We start from the raw sequence: 16,756 nt of genomic DNA, 5'->3' as shown, positions 1-16,756 counted from the left end.
GTTTTCTCAATCTTCTCCCTCAAAGTCAGGCTATCAGATTTACTTGTTTCCATCTGCAACTTCTACCCACACTCTCTCTGTCTCTTCCAGTCTGCTGATGCCTGGGAAACCACACACAAGAACAACACATCTGAGAGAGGCTCCAAGGAATTCCTATAAGCAACAAATGAGCTTTGTGGATAGATCTGAGGCACCAATGTCAGCTACTCATGGTCCTTCTTTGATTCTTTCTATTTAGCTGTTTATACTATTATAGTATAAACATGAATATTCCAATTATGGTTGTTTGTTTTGTTTCATTTCCCCTGTGTCCACATGATGGGCAAGGGATAAGCTGCTTGGAACTTTCACTTCGTTCACTGAGCTAATTACCTCCAGTGTTTGTTTTGAGATCTTATAAACATGTCTTTAAACTGATTTTGGCTGTTCTGTCAATGTAAAATTCCAGAATGATTATGCCTTGTGGTAAAGAAAATCTAGGCCTTTATTATAGCAGTGACAGAGATCAAGGCCAATGTACTTCAGTAGATCAGAATATAATAATCATACCAAATCATTAGGAGAGAAGGAATCTTAAGAGTGCGTTGAGTTTGTCCCTCGCAGCGGCACACAAGAATACAATCCAGCTTTAGAGACCTTCTCAAGGAAAAGACTCCATAAGACTCCTATTCTTTTCTTTACAACATTTACTGCCAGATTTTTTTCATGTTAGAGCCAACCCAAGCTCCCTCTGCCCTTTCTCTCTTGTTCACCAGCTGATCTCATGCACTGTAAAGGAGACCTCCATCCCTCTACAGAGTGCAATGACACAGTCTTCCTATTTGCATACACTTGGACTTTGCAGCCTTCCCCATTTATTTAATCTAAAGCCATGTCAAATAAAACACAAACCTGTGATTTACCTATTTCCTCAACAGAGAAACACTTTTGATCCACAGTATCACCATTGCTAGTTAGCTTGATACAGTAGGGGATCCAAATGGAGGTATAAGATGAATTAAAGTAACAGCTGTTTTCTCCAGCAGAGACATAATCGGGGCATTCTTTCCATTCTTGAGTCCATTCTTGAGTGCTCCTGAAATGGAGGGTAAAAAAGGATGAATTGTTCCCCCAAATCATGCCATAGCTTAAGCCAAAGCAAGGTGCTTGGCAGTCAGATTCAATAAATTGGGACACGACTATGTTATAAGCAAGTATCTTAGTGGCACCATTTCCAAGAAGTAGCACATCTGTGGATTGATGATCAGTGTCTGTAGACCGATAGAAGGCCATTTGGTACTTCTGCCTATACCAAAAGCATCCCTTCATTGACTGTGTATAATGAGCCAGCTCCTAAATTAAGTGATTTATTGGCAGGTACTTCATTATCCCCATTCTGCCGATGAGGGTTCTCAGGCTTACGAAGGTTTAAAAATGTTCCTTTATTAAAATACTGCAGAGCGTCAACCCCCAAACTATAGAGATTCCCAGAGAATAGCTGAGTCTTTAAACCTGGGTATTCCCCCAACTTATGGTGGAAGAAACTGAGGCAGCACACTGATGGTGTTCTGCAGGCTGAGTGACATGGAGATTTGGGTGGCCCTGAAGTGGACAATTGGCTACCGTCCTATTCTGAACTGCTGCATCCTGTGTCCATCTCCCCAAAGCTGTCCATTGTTTGGGGGGGATGGTTTCCTGTTGCCTCGAACTCCTTCCCATTCTCCTGATTTTTTTTCCTTAATTACATGAAGAGCCACGGGAACATTTCAAACATGCTGGACATCCAGGTAACCTTTAAGAAACATGGGAGTCCTAGGATTTTCCCCTCTACTCATAAAAGAGACAAAAGCCATGAACCCAGAAATTAAAAAAATTTCTCCAAACTGAGAAAGCATTTTTCTTCTCCATTTTGTAAATAGCAATGGACATTTAATTATAATATCAAAAAAAGGAAAACAAAAATGGGCTGAACTGAATCAATGTGTTTGCCTATCAGTTCCTTTTTTGGTTTCTCTACAAAGAACAAGTTCATCTTTTCCTATATCTTCGATCAGATAAGAACAAACAAAACAAGTCATGAGGGATAGATGGACACATGGAGAACACTGAAGAAATCAGAAAAGCTACATCTCCATATTTAAATTCTACCATAGAGTTATTCACTTCTATCCCAGTCTACAGAAAGCATCATTTACCCAGATGACTTAGAACAACAGCAGGATGTGTGTCAAAGAAAAAAGAGATGCCAGGAAGTTCACTGTGGGAGGACGTCAGTTTGGGGAAAGGATATTCCCTGATCAGCTGCTAAGGGGACCTGAACAAAAATGCAGAGCAATCAAAAGATCGCTCAGACTCAAGTCCATCCCAGCAGGAACTGAGCAAACATGTGAGACAATGTGACACAGCTCTCCTCCCATTTCCCATCTGCTTGCCTGACTGAATGGCTGAATTCAGCAAGCCATCACTGGCTGTCTCCAATGCAAGCAGTATGTAAGCATTATAGCTGGCACTAGCACTGTGTGGCTATAATGATTAATAAGACTTGATCACTACCTTCAGGCTAGAAGATGACTCAGAAATTACCATCCAAGTACTTTCTTTTTTTGTCTCCTTTATTCAGTATACTGATATTTCATAAGCATTGATTATATATAAAACACCGTGCCAGATAATATGCGGGATTCATGTGAATTACTCCTGCCTCAGGGGAATGACCGAGAAACTGTATTACAAAGCAGTGTGGCTAAGTGTTTACACATAGTACTCACTGGAGTTAGAAGAGGGAATGATTGCTCTGGCTGTTCATGGAAGGCTTCAAGGTGGAGGTGGTGTTTTTAGCAATCTTGAAGACGGGTAAAAGTTTAACAGATGGCAATAGGGAAAGGAAGAGAGGGAACAGAAGGCAATGGAATAATTGGGAAAAACTTTCTTAAATTAGAATTGCTACTTAGGTGGGGTAATTGATTATTTACTTACTCTTCACTAGGCTATCGGCTGAGAAGGGGGTTTATAAGTCAAGGAGACATAAAGCCAGGTAATCTGTGGCTGAGGGAGAAGGGGGTAGGAATGACCTTGTGTCGGCTGAGGCGCTTGGGGCTGGCAGGCCACACTGTGGAGGTCTGTGAGCATCACCCCAGGGGGGTGGGTGCTGGGCAGCAGTGGACAGCAAGGACCCTGCAGGCTGTGGGAAGGCAGGATGAAGAGCTGGGAGAAGACACATGTTTCCTTCTTTACAGCTGTTTCCCAAGTTTGGCACTAGGAGGAAAGTTGTGTAACATCAGGGGGTCCTTGAGACAGCTGCTTGTCAGCTGTTGGAAAGAAGTTGGGATTAACATGGACAGTGAACTGTTGCTTAATTTCTGGTTGAGATTCTCAAAAGCTGCATACTCTTGGATGAGAGGGAGATTCATCTCCGATGGGAAAATTAAGTGGGTAGAGGGTAGAAGTAAGAATCGTGTGTATTGTATGTGTTTAGAATAGGAAAAAGATAAAAAAGAACTATCGATAGGTGGGTCATTGAACTATGGTATGGTTTGTTTTATCTTGGCTTTCAAACAAAATAAGAGTATAGTAAAGACAATGGTTTAAGAGATTGCCCAGTAAGTGAGGCTTCCATATAATAGTAAAGGACATATCAAATGTATTTAGCATAATTGACAGTATTAAAGTTACTATTAAAACATTCTAGTGCTTAGCAGTTCTGGATTTGTAATAGGGAGGTTAGCTCTGTGTATTTCACACAGTTTCTCAACTTTGGCTTGTCAGCACCCTGGTCCCCATGGGGACTGTATGAAAAACACTGTTTAGATTGTCCCCAACCCATTAGCTCCATGGAACAAACAACTTAAAGCACTTATCTTAAGCACAATAGATCCGGAAGAGCTAGTTCAAAACACAACTCCCAACCCCCTCCCTCACTAACTGAAGTTGAATTTTATTTTAAATACATATTTAACACTTCTTTTTAAACTATTAAATTTAGAGAAAAAAAAAAATGGGGGCTTCCCTGGTGGCGCAGTGGTTGAGAGTCCGCCTGCCAATGCAGGGGATGCGGGTTCGTGCCCCGGTCCGGGAAGATCCCACATGCCGTGGAGCGGCTGGGCCCGTGAGCCATGGCCGCTGAGCCTGTGCTCCGCAACGGGAGAGGCCACAACAGTGAGAAGCCTGCGTACCGCAAAAAAACAAATGGACTCACAAAACCGATGCTCTGTTGCCTGCCTTCACTGGGTTGAATTTCTCTACAGATGACCAAAGCCCGTTTATGGAAGCTACTCCCTACACTTAAGTGCTCTAGGTTTGCTCCCAGACTGGCTTGTGACATACCGGTGAGAACTATAGCAAGAGCCTATCAATAAAAATCAGAATAAAGAGCAGAAGAAATGCTTTCCACTTAAAGGTAACCAACTGGAAGAGAAATAAAAAAAAAATACAACATCATTTATGTTCTAAGGGCAACTGTTTTCATTATCTCCAGATCATGCATTTTAGGCTTAAAATTTAACATATTCCTTAAAAAAAGAAAAGAAAGTAAAACTGCTCTTTCTCCTTTCTAATTTCCCCCACCACCTTGCATGGAAAAGAAACTTTCTTTTCAAAAGCCGGGGTAATTTGGGGAGGGGGTTTGGTGGGGTTGGGGGAGAGAGAATCTTTGAGACTGAGTCTTCACATGCCCACTTCTTTGAAAACAAGGCATCTGCAGGCAAAAGGCTGAGAGCAGAGCATGCTGACAGGCTCCTCTTTTTGCCAGGCCTGTGATTTGCATTCTTGCTGAGTCCCCTCCAAGCTCAGAGGCTGAATCGGGCACGGTCTCCATCACAGGGTGGCACAGACTGTTCTGAATTGGCTGCCTCTTCCCCCAGCTCACCTGGCCAGGAGCAGAGCCAGCCAAGCCTGCAGCTGCCTCTGGGCCCGTGCTCTGGGCCTGACGTGTTTAGATTCCCTTGTGCTTTAGCTACCAAGGCCAGGCCGGGAGTGCATCAGCCCCCTCCTTCTCCTCCCCGCCTCCAGTGCTCTGGCTCTGGATGACATCATGTCACAGTTTCATCTCTGTATCAGGGATGGGGAGTCATGATTCTATAGTCCCAGGAGTTGCCTGGGAACTGAATTCTAAGAAACAATGACAAGAGTCAGAAAATGCATTTGTATTTTCTGCTTTGTGTAAGTGGGTAACATGAAGGCAACACATTTGTACTCTTAATTGGTGCAGTCCTGATAATGTATATTCCTGATACTCCTAATTCCCTTAATTCTCCCCTTTCCAGAGAAACCGGGCTGGGCGCTCATGTTATTTTGGCTAAGATATTCAAAATAGTTAAATGCTTACAGAGAAAACACAAAACACTGATTTTGCCAGTTTGGTAGGCCCTAATTATGAGGTGGTACTTAGGGGGTTTGAGGATGTGACAATTTCTTCCCCTGGGATCCCAAACTCTACTAGGACAATAATTGATGACGCCTTTCTGAATAGATCCAAGACTTTCCCCCACCTCATCACACTTTTAGTAGCATCTCTACTGGCACAGGACTGGGTTTGGACTAGGGATGCTGAAAAGCCTGGGCTGTGCTGAGAAGGCCTGGAGACAAAGGTATGTGGCCCTTGGATGGATGAGGGTAAGGGACAAATATATATTGGTGAAGGCTGCATCCTTTTGGATCTTTTTACTCAGGTTTAAATTTGGTGAATATTAGGGTGGTGAAAATCTGTTTTCATAAAGTGGGCCCAACTGCTATTTCTCTCTTTATTTTAGTTAGTTGTGCCAGTATGAATAACTTATTTTGTTTTGATTGAGCTCTAAGCTGCTAAAGCAAAAGTATGAAAACTGAACCTACTAAATCTCTCTTCATTTAACAATAATTTCAGAGGATATTCAAAAGTGTTACCAGACATTTTAGCTTCCTTTCAAAAGTGTTACCAGACATTTTAGCTTCCTGTCCAAATGTATGTATACAAATCAGCTTTGTCAACCGGCCCCTACCTCTCTGCAGTATCAGCCTTGCTGGGAAAAAATGTGCATTTGGTGCCCAACCGTCTCATCTCTGTGTGCCCTTGGGGGTACATCTGAGAGACCTCTCACACACCTGGAAGGTGACTAAGGCCAGTCCTAGTTGCTAATTCAAAGTATTTATTTGCAAATTAAGCATCCAGCTCTGCATTAAAAATGGTCTTATAGCACATCAATAGTCATAAGCAGTAAAGAATCAAAAATCACTTTTGTAGTCCAGCAATTAGAATTCTATATTATTTTAAATTATTATCCCGCTACCAATAATAAGAATAGCAGCTACCATTTATTCAGTACTTACTATGCTTGTCACCAAGCACAGTGATAAGTGTTTTTCATGGATTAGTGAATAGAACCCTCACAAGAAGCCATGTGGCAAAAGGTCTATTATCTCCATTTTGCAAATGAGGCGGCTGAATTGTTGACAGACTGACTAATCTGCCCAGCATCACTCTGTGAGCGAGGGCTGGAGCCAGGCTGAAATGCGAGATGGTTGGCCCTGAGCTCATGCCCTTAACTGCCTGCTGCCTCTACCTTTCCTTTCCCCGCTCCTCTGGGGGACTGAAAGCACCGTCCTTGGACAGATGACCACCACCAGATCAGGGGTCTCCACTAATCTTGCATCTTGGCTTAGGCCTTCCCTGGGGGTTGGGTGGAAAAGAGGAGATGATAGAGTGTTTGAGCCTAAAATTTTAAAAGCAAAAAGGTACAACATGAGAGTAAACAGAAATGGAAATCGTGCCAGGTGAGGAGGAGTAAGAAATAAACGACTCGGGTGGTGATCATGTTGGAAGATCTTTGTTTCACTCTTCCCGTTATTTTACAGGACCATCAGTAAAAATGGAAGAGAGAAGTATCACAGTCCCTCACTGAATGAAACTAATTTAACTGGGACACAGTCTATTTTCTACATAGGAACCAGTCTTTTAAAACACACATCTTTAAAAAAACCCCTATGGCTTCCCACCACAGAGAAAGTAGGCTGTGCCATGGCCTGCAAGGCTCGTCTCAGTTTGGCCCTGCTAACCCCCTCTGACTTCTCCCCCATTACTCTCCCTGTCTTCCACCTTGTACCATCCGGCCTCCTGCTTTCTTCCTACCTGCCACATCGGCCTCAGGGCTTTTGCACTTGCAATTTCCTCTGTCTGGACAGTCTTTCCCAGATACTCACATGGCCTCTCTCACCTCATTTACGTCTCCGCTATAATGCACCACAGAGAGGCCTCCGATGACCTCCTCATTTAAGATGTCACCCGAGCTCCTGACATACACACACACTCATGCACACTCACTTTGTTCACTCCCCCATATGCTCACGCACATTTACACATACAGACACTCATGCACAACCACACCCCCCCACACTCTCACACATATTCACACGTGCATACTCACCCACCTTCCCACATTCATGCAGTCACACTTGTACCCACTTTTACACACTCACACACATTCTTGCACTCACAAACATGCTCACTCATACCTTCACACACTCATCCTCAGACACTCTCAAGCACATGCATATATTTACACAGTGCTAACACTCTTTCTGGCTTTACTTTTCTTAACCATGTTGCCAGCTGACATTTAATTTTTTAATTAAAATTTTTTTTTGTCTGTCTTCCCCCACTGGAAACAAATCTCCATGAGACCAGGGACTTTATCTTTTTGTAATCACTACTGTATCTCCAGGGCCTAAAACAGTACCCAACATAGAGTAAGGGCTTAATTAATATGTTTGAATAAATGAATGGGTGAATGCATTTAGGTCATCAAAATAGGTTATTTCCGTTCCTACCACTGCATGTCACTCAATACGTTTTAATGAGAAAATCTGTAGAAGAGAAAAGTCAGAATGGCATGAAGCCTGCACCTTCTGATATAGAACAGCTGTATGGATCCTGGGCTCTGTAAACCGTGATGAACCCCATCTGTCCAGTGGCATGAAAAAGTCTCTAGTTCAGGTGAACGGCACTTGGTGAATTTAGGCTTCCCGGAAGAATCTGCAGAATAAAAAGAAAAGGCAAGGCATGATATCGGGAGGGTAACAGATGGTCCTAATGAAACACATACTTAAAGCGGTCAAGAACAAGCACTTCTTCTAGAAATGCTGTTTCCTTGGGTCACAGCTACAGAACTGCTGGCTGCCAGTTATTTCTCTGTCAGTCCCGATTCCAGGGACAAACCATTTTGTCTTTATTTCCGACATTATTTCTTGGGGCCTGTTTAAGAAACCAGAGCTAGAGATGAGGATTTGGGCACAGGTAGTTTATTTGGAGGGTGACCCCAGGAAAGGGAAAGAGGGACGTAGGGAAGGGAAAACAGCTAACAAAGTGTCTGCTCTTCGGCTCGTGCCCATAGTGGCTGACAGGGGTCCAACCCCACTGAGGTTCCTCTGAGAAGCTGTGAAAAGTGTGCCTTCCCTGTGTCCTCGACAATGATGGGAGCCCAGGGCGTTTATCCACCAACTCCCATCGGTTGCGGGCTGCCCTGGAGGTGTTAATGCCACTGAACTTCTAGGCTGCACCTGCCCATGGGCTGAGGGTCCTCACCTGACTTCTGAGAAACCTAGGCAGGCACCTGAAGTGTGCCCAGCAATGTGCATGGTGGCAGCTGCCCACCATGGATGGCTGTGTTGGCACCAGTTGGGCCCCAGAGAACCACAGAGGCTTTTCTCTTTTTACAGATGTTTGATAAAGTCACTAATGTTTGCAGTCTTTTAAAAGATTCAGCCAGTAAACTCATTAAATAGGTATCATTAAATAGATACCTACTTTCAACAACTTGTGCATATATATAACGTGTCAATGCTAATTTGGGAAGTGGAGAAAGACTCCTGTGTGTTAGGATATTAGCCAAGCTCCTCTGCATCTATGAAAACTGCAGCTATGAATGTGCAGCGGGTCTGAGGTAAAACTCATTTTTGTATATCAATTTTCATTATTCTTCTGACTTCCATGGCCATTTTGGAGACTGTGGTCAATGTTTATGAACCCACTCAGAGCACTGAAGCACTGGAGCCTGTGTAATCTATTAAAAATGAAAAAGGTGTATGTTTCTTTAGGCAAGCAACTATTATACAGTAGAGTTCCTGGAAAAGTTCCTTTTTCTATTAGCTGAAGCACTGGAAGTATTATCTTTTAGATCCTTCCAGAAAATCAGTGCTAAATAAACCACATTTAAACCACAACTAACATGTTTTAACGCCTGCAGGGTTGAGGGGAGGATTGCACATTCTGACTGTTTTTTTGAACAGAACGTGAGAGGAGGAAATACACCAGATTTCCAATTGAGAGATTTGTGATGTAGTCTCAGTTCTGACACTATTTAGCCTTGAGCTTCTCAAGTCATTTGGACCTCAGTTTTCTCAATAGAGAGGCTGGAATAGATGAGATCCAAGGTACTTTACAACTTCACTTTTACAATTAAGTGACATATACAACCACTAATAAAAATCTACAGAATCAAAACATAATTTTGGTATTGGAGCCCAAACCACCAGAGAACACCAAATGCAAACACCATCCAGGTTCCTATATTCCCTGTGCAATAAGCCTGCCACATAATGGCAAGAATAATAAACCTAATATGAAAACTTGAAACATGAAGGGAAAAAAAAAAACTTTGCTAGCTGGGGGAAAAACAACTTAAAAAGAATTAATTTGAAACACATTTCTCTTGCTTAAACTTACTATCCTTGTTTACTCTGTTTCCTTTTAACTCCAGATATATAGAAAGCCCCATGTTATCCTGCATTCTAAATAAGAAATAGGAAATTCATGGTTGTGGTGCTAATGTGATGAAATACGTGCCCACAGAGGAATCCCGATGTAGGCGCAGTGCAGCAAAGCTACTTTTTTAATGTCTGTCTTTCATTGCCTGCCTTCCTTTCCCTATCTTCCTCCTTTCTTTCTCCTTCCTTGCACCCTCCTTCTCTCCTTCCTTCCTTCTTTCTTTTATGGCTGGGTATGTGCTGCTAGGTGCTGTAGCAGACAGCCTCTCAGATGGCCCCAAGGATCCCTGCCTCCTTCAATCCTCCTTGAAGGATCCCTATCCACAACCTTGAATATTTCCTCCCCTTGAGTAACTTGCCTCGAACCTATGGAATATGATAGCATTGAGGGGATGTCACACCTGTGATTAGGTTACAAAGGATTGTGACTTCTGTCTTGCTACCTGACTTAGTCTCTTGCTGGTTTTGCTGAAGCAAGCTGCCATGTTAGTGAGAACCACAGGGCAAAGAATGGAGGGTAGCCTCTGGTCCACAACCAGAAAGACGTTGAGGCCCTCAGTCTCACAACCCTCCAAGAACTGAGTCCTGGGAAACAACCATGAAAGTGAGCACGGAAGCCGATCCTTCCCCATTTCAGACTTCGGATGCGACCACGGCCCTCGCTGGCACTTTGAGCGACTGTGAGAGAATCTGAGGCAGAGGACCCAGCTGATGGATTAATTTGGAGGATGGATAGGGAAAGATATTACCCATAGTAAATATCTGAAGGCTGTTGATATATTGATATAATAAACAAATTCAGTATATATCAGAACTTCAGAGCAGTGTTTAAGAATGACATAAACCACTTTTCTTAGCGAATGAATATGTCACAGTGAGTGTGGGAAAGTGGGTAACTTCTCTTCTGGAGGCAAGAAGAACTGTAATACAACTGCTGCTTCTCTCTTGCTCAGACACCTCCTGCTTCAGCTGTTATCACTGTGGCTGAAGACATTCAACCTTCCTCAAGTCCAGTTCCTTTGAGTCATGCTCAGGTTTCCCAAGTCTGAGAGGTGCTGGCCTAACCTTAAAATGAGCACCTGTCTATTCGATCTGAACATCCCAGTAGAAAGTTGTTTTGTGTTTCACTATGAAGGCAATAAATGGTTATCATACACTCTGAGGTCCTCTCTGATGAGCCACACACAGTCATTTCTAGAGGAGAAATACTTCCTACTCTCTTGTGGTGTTTTTTTAGCCTAAACCTACAGACAGAGTAGCACACTCTTAAAAACATCTCTTGAAAGAATGTTTCAATGGACAAGAGAAGCCACCTTTGGCCCTAAAGTAATTCTTAGAGAAATGAGTATTCCATTCAAGTGGTCCCACATCCTGAAGAAATGTTAATGTGTTAACACTGATCAGCATTCAAAAATCTTGACCATAACCTTGGGATTCACTTTTATTCTCTCTTTGGAGCTTTCATTTTGAAAATAAGGATTGTACTGACATATTTACTTTGTTATCATTACTATGTTTCATACATCATGCTACATATTATTACATCATGTTGAATATTTATGTAATCTCCTTTAATACTGCTAACAGTTCTAGAAGGTGGGTACTATTTCCACTTAGACATGGGTGAAACTGGGGTTCCGAGAGGTTAAGTGAGTTGCCTGTGTTTATACTGCTGTTGTTTGCAGAGGTGGGATTAAAACACAAATCCTTGTGATTTCGTCTAAACTCTCAGCACTAGTAAAAAATAGCTTTTTTGTTAGACAATTCTCTACTGCTTCTCAAGAAATTCCCAGAAAGGAAAGATGACCAGCTCAGATGTGCTCTTAACTAAACTCTCAGAAATCTGTAACCTGGCAAGCCCTAAGAGCAGCATTTCCTAACTGTGGCTGCACATCGGAATCAACTGAGGAGTTTTAAGAAAATACTGATGCCTTGGTCTACTCCCAGAGGCTTGACCCAATCTGTCAGGGGTGCAGCCTGGGTATTGAGATTTTTTAAACAATAGGTAGCCCAGGTTGAGAGCCACTGATGTAGAGAAATAAAGTTATACGTAAGCACTGAAAAGTTAGCTTTCCACATTATTAGGTTCTCTGATCAGTTCTAGCAGAGCTGCAGATCAAGAGTGACCTCCTTTGAGCCAAAGGTGTAACCTCCTTTGAGCCAAATTCTGGAGGGCGTGGGAAGGATGTGAATTAATTATGACCTTAAAAGAGTATAATAATTGTTCACAATGAACGCTTGGAGAACTAAGAGATATTTTAAATATATGTGTGAAATGACACATCTAAATGCTAAACCTGCCCAAATTTCTGATGGGCTATAAACTGGTAATAAGAGCTAACTAAGAATAAGTTAAACTGATATTCCTACTGAAATTATTCTCTAGAAATCTTGAAGAGAGTTTTACTAAATTCAAGTTTTGAAAAGTCAATGGAATGATGTTATGTTCAAACCTACGATGACAGAGGGACGGCATCAGAGGGGCTGGGAGGCGCCGCTGGTTGCAGCACATCACCTTTGACAGTGACCGTGCCTGATTTTGTCAGCCAGATTGGCCGGGCCTCCTTTCCTGCCCAGTGGCTCTCCCCTTGGAGGAACATGATCTTCCTGGGCCGTACACAGACGTCGAACAGCTGTTACATACTGAGATAGTCATCTGCCTTCTTACCTTCCGTTCTCTCACCAGTCATGCTTTTCTATCCTCAACTCATGACAAAGCAGAAACAAAAGCCAAATGAAATCACATACAAGTTCCCAACGTGTGCTTGGGGGTTTGGGGTTAGAAGAGAAGGAAGAAGAGAAGCAGTTGAAGTGGGAGGGGAAGGCTGGAAGGAAAGGAGTCTTTGGGAGGAAAGGACAACCTTCTTCCGAGAGCTCCAGGTCGTGGAGGGGAAGGCACTCAGCAGCCATTTGCCCTTAAATGTCCAACCTCCACTGCAGCCCGTCGTGTGATTCAACTGCTGTCAACAGTCCTGGCCAGTTATTATCACCCCTGAACAGAGAGGCTGGGGACTTAATACCTTGTGAAGAGACAACCTTGCCCTCTGACCAAAGTCTAACTGAACACAACCAGTTGAGGATTTCCTTTTGAGTTGGGCAGCATAGACAAACAGTAAGGAAAGGAAAGAAAACAAAACAATAGTCCTTAATATAATTAAGAATTAAAACTTGCAAAGACATACTAAAGAAAACAATTTTATAGAATAGATAAATGAACTTCATAAATAAATAAATGGAATGGGCCAAGTGGTTGAACTGTATTTCTAAAATGCTACCTTTTATTTTTTTGTAAAGTCTAAATATTTCCTGGGGCTTCCTAGGGACCAGGTTCTGGACTGAGGGGCACTGCGTTTTGCACAGTGCTTGTAAACACTTAGGTGGAGGGGAAAGAACCCCTTGCCCAGCTTCCTTATGAAGAGTCCTCCCTTATGAAGCTCTGCTTTGAGGCCACACATCCTTCTCCTAAGTATACCTGTCATTTCCAAAGCACTTTTCTATTTGAAGAGCTTCAGGAATTCAGTGATTCCTTTACCTTAGAGCATCTTACACCCCCTTTCACCAAAGGTCTTGTCCTTGATGGATGCTGGCCTGTCAAAATATGGTAAAAGAAATCTGTAAACTTCCTAGTTGATCACTCTTGTCAAAAGTAACTGCCTTATAGATAATATAGTGTCAAAGAACACATCTTTTAAGTCTGGTAGGCTATTTTTTTAACCTATGGAATTGCCAAGTGGTTATGAAACTGCAACTACTTAGTTCATAAAACTATTGGCAGAAAAAGCTTTAATGTTGGAAATTGGCAAAGAATTTAATAAGTATTTTGTATTGGGCAATACTGGATATAAGGAATTCACCCTCACAGTTGATTTCCTTTACGGTTCTCTGTAGAATTGAAGAAGGCACAGCTGTAAAGTCTTCTGCTTAGGCACTTAGTGGCTTAGAGTTGGGAACAAGAATTCACAAGATCTCCCCTGAACTACTCATTTCTTTCTTTTTTATTATTTTAAATTAAACTCTAGTATGCTTTAAAAATGGATTCTTGGTGCATTTAAAACATTGTAAGGTTGACTAAAATAAAGGCTTAGTAAACATGTCCAGTTAATTTAAGATGAATGTCAAATCAAGTGAACTTTGCAGTGTCTTGGAAAAGTATTTGCAGCACGTGTGGTCTGGCAGGGAGCTTAACTGGATGCAGCCTCTATGGATAGCTCATCTGTATGGCAACGTCAGGAAATGTTGTGCATAGAGCTGTACATGCAGTTCTATTAGCATTTAGGCACTTATCTTTTCACCAAAACTTGCTTTGTTGTTTTAGTTAAGTTTTCACGGAACGTTTTCATTATAAAATATATTTACTCCTCTTCTTAAATAGCTGTAGCTGAACATAATTAATCCCAGTTTTGAACATTCAGGGGCATTAATCAATCATCTTTCCTTTCTTCTCCACAGCATTTATCTGGTGCATTTAGCTTACTTAGTGCTTTCACATTATTTCACTGAATTCTCTTGGACAGAATGATCATATATTTTCCTATCTGATCTAAGATTTTTCTCTCTTCTCCCATCAATTCTCTTAAAACTGTTGTGACTACTAACAGGGCTTCTTGGGTGGAAGGGTGTGGGCACTATTTTCCTTGGCGTTCTTTTCTCTGGCTAGAGGGAGGATGTGCCAAGGCAGCTCCAGCAGCCCCGAGTTCCAACAGGGTAGCCTGCTGGAAGACGGAAACAGGAGCATCACCTCAAAGACACGTACTTACTGTCCTGCAGGATAACTGACTCAGGAAACAGAACTGCCATAGTTTCATTATTCAAGAAAAAAGTATTCTGTATATCACGGTTTTGAGATGTCAAAGAAACAATTAGCATTAAATTTAGTAAGATTTATTTTCTGTTTGGCTAAGGTAAGGGACATCCTAGATAATAATCAAATAATTAAAATATAAAGCAAGAAGGTGTGGAATGATTGGAGTCTCCAGTAGGAATGTAAACTGATACAGCCACTGTAGAAAAACAGTTTAATCATTCCTCAGAAGTTAAACACAGAGTTACCACATGACCCAGCAATTCTGGTCCTAGGTGGGTAGGTACCCAAGAGAATTGAAAATACAGGCTCACATAAAAACTTGTACAATTATATTCATAGCTTCATTATTCATAATAATAAAAAAGTGGAAACAACCCAAGTGTTCATCACCAGATGAGAGGATAATACACAAAATGTAGTATAATCATGTAATAGAATATTCGTCAGCCATAAAAAGAAATAAAATATTGATACATGCTACAACCTTGAAGATCTTTTATTAAGTGAAAAAAGCCAGACAAAAAAGGCCACATATTATATTATTCCATTTGAATAGAACTTCCAGAGTTGACAAATCCATTAAGATAGAAAGTAGATTAGTAGTTGCTAGTAAAATAGGGAATTGTAACTCACTGCACAAAAGACACTACTGGTTCCCTCGATCTTATGAAAATGTCCTAAATGAAACTTAACCGAAGCACTTGTGAATGATGTCAGGTTCTTTTCAATGAGATGATCCAAATTCCTGAAAATCAGTAGCTGGCAGAGGAGCTATAGACAAAATTAACACATCATATGCTGGAATCTCCTGGGAAATTAGAAAAAAATACCAATGCCTGAACTCTAGCCTTTGAGATTCTACTTTCATTGGTAATTTATGGAATCACCAATTTAGTTACCTGGGCATAGGATTTTTCAAAGTTCCCCAGTGATTCTGAAGTATAGCAGAATTCAAGAACCACTGACTTATATCATCTTTTCCCCTCTGAGCCCAGAAGGCATCCTGCTTGTTCCCACCACTGGAGCCTCTTGTTTGGGTCTCCCATGCAAGTTCTTCGCCAGGAGTGGGAGGAAAAAGTACATGTGGGGATATTCTCATCCAAGCCTAAAAGTATAGCCATGCTTTGCCAAAGTCAAATCTCTGTCATGAAACACATGAACCTCCTAAAGTCTCAGGGGAGCCTTCTATCGCCAGAAGAAACCAACTAATGAATGAGCCTTTATTTTCCTTGTCTTGTAATTTTGTCGAGGCCATTTAATTCTCACTGATGATGATATAGTCTTCTATGTAATTTCATTTCTAAGGTTTGGAGTTTCAAATGCCATAAAACAGGGTCTTTTGTAATGAGCACACCAAAGCTTCTTAGTTTTAGATGCACAGGCACATTCAACATGCATTCATTCATTTGTTCATTTATTCAACAATCATATTTGTTTATTATTTATTTTTGGCTGCCTTGGGTCTTCATTGCTGCACGCGGGCTTTCTTTTTAGTTGCAGCGAGCGGAGGGATAACTCTTCGTTGCAGTGCGCAGGCCTCTCATTAAGGTGGCTTCTCTTGTTGCGGAGCATGGGTTCTAGGTGCGTGGGCTTCAGTAGTTGTGGCACACCAGCTCAGTAGTTGTGGCTCGCAGGCTCTTGAGCGCAAGCTCAGTAGTTGTGGCGTACCGGCTTAGTTGCTCCGTGGCATGTGGGATCTTCCCGGACCAGGGTTCGAACCCGTGTGCCCTGAATTGGCAGGCGGACCCTCAACCACTGTACCACCAGGGAGGCCCAACAAACAATCATTGAACACCTGTTTGTGTGCCAGGCTTCAGCTTAACATCATCACTTGCTGAAACAGTATATTCGGTCCAAGGATGATGGCACAGCAGACAGACTATTCTATATAAAGAGGCTGGGCCAGCTCCCTGAGAGAGAATCAGCCTGGTCATTCTTTCCTAATAACTTTTGCTCTGTGTACATTTTCTTGCTTGGTGAAATTACTCCCACCACATGTTTGAATTCTTAAGTGTATATTCAGATTTTTAAAATGTTTCATGTATATATTTCTATTTCCGTTAAAGGATGACCAATATGACACATGCAAAGATAAATATGGTATACATAGCCATGGCTTCCAAAATGCAATGAGAGAACATTTTTCTATAAGTACTTATACATGTTTCTCAGGAACACAGCTTGTCATTCTTGTGTGTGTGTGTGTGTGTGTGTGTGTGTGTGTGTGTGTGTGTGTGT

The 16,756-nt window shown here is 41.9% G+C and overlaps 1 protein-coding gene across 3 annotated transcripts in view; it reads right to left on the bottom strand.

Annotated features, from left to right (window-relative positions):
• The window catches only part of GHR (growth hormone receptor), a 279,446-nt gene that overhangs the window by 27,098 nt on the left and 235,592 nt on the right, over nt 1–16,756 (bottom strand). For all 3 annotated transcript variants that reach the window (XM_029216313.1, XM_029216311.1, XM_029216310.1), the window contains 2 exons: nt 7,855–7,984; nt 903–1,075 (listed from right to left, as the gene is read on the bottom strand). In XM_029216313.1, the coding sequence (XP_029072146.1) occupies nt 903–1,075; nt 7,855–7,984 (303 nt within the window). The remainder of the gene's footprint in view (nt 1–902; nt 1,076–7,854; nt 7,985–16,756) is intronic.

Source organism: Monodon monoceros, unplaced genomic scaffold, assembly GCF_005190385.1.
Source record: "Monodon monoceros isolate NGI ecotype Baffin Bay Population unplaced genomic scaffold, NGI_Narwhal_1 Super_Scaffold_12, whole genome shotgun sequence".
Taxonomy (NCBI): Eukaryota; Metazoa; Chordata; class Mammalia; order Artiodactyla; family Monodontidae; genus Monodon; species Monodon monoceros.
This window is presented reverse-complemented; position numbering and strand designations above follow the sequence as displayed.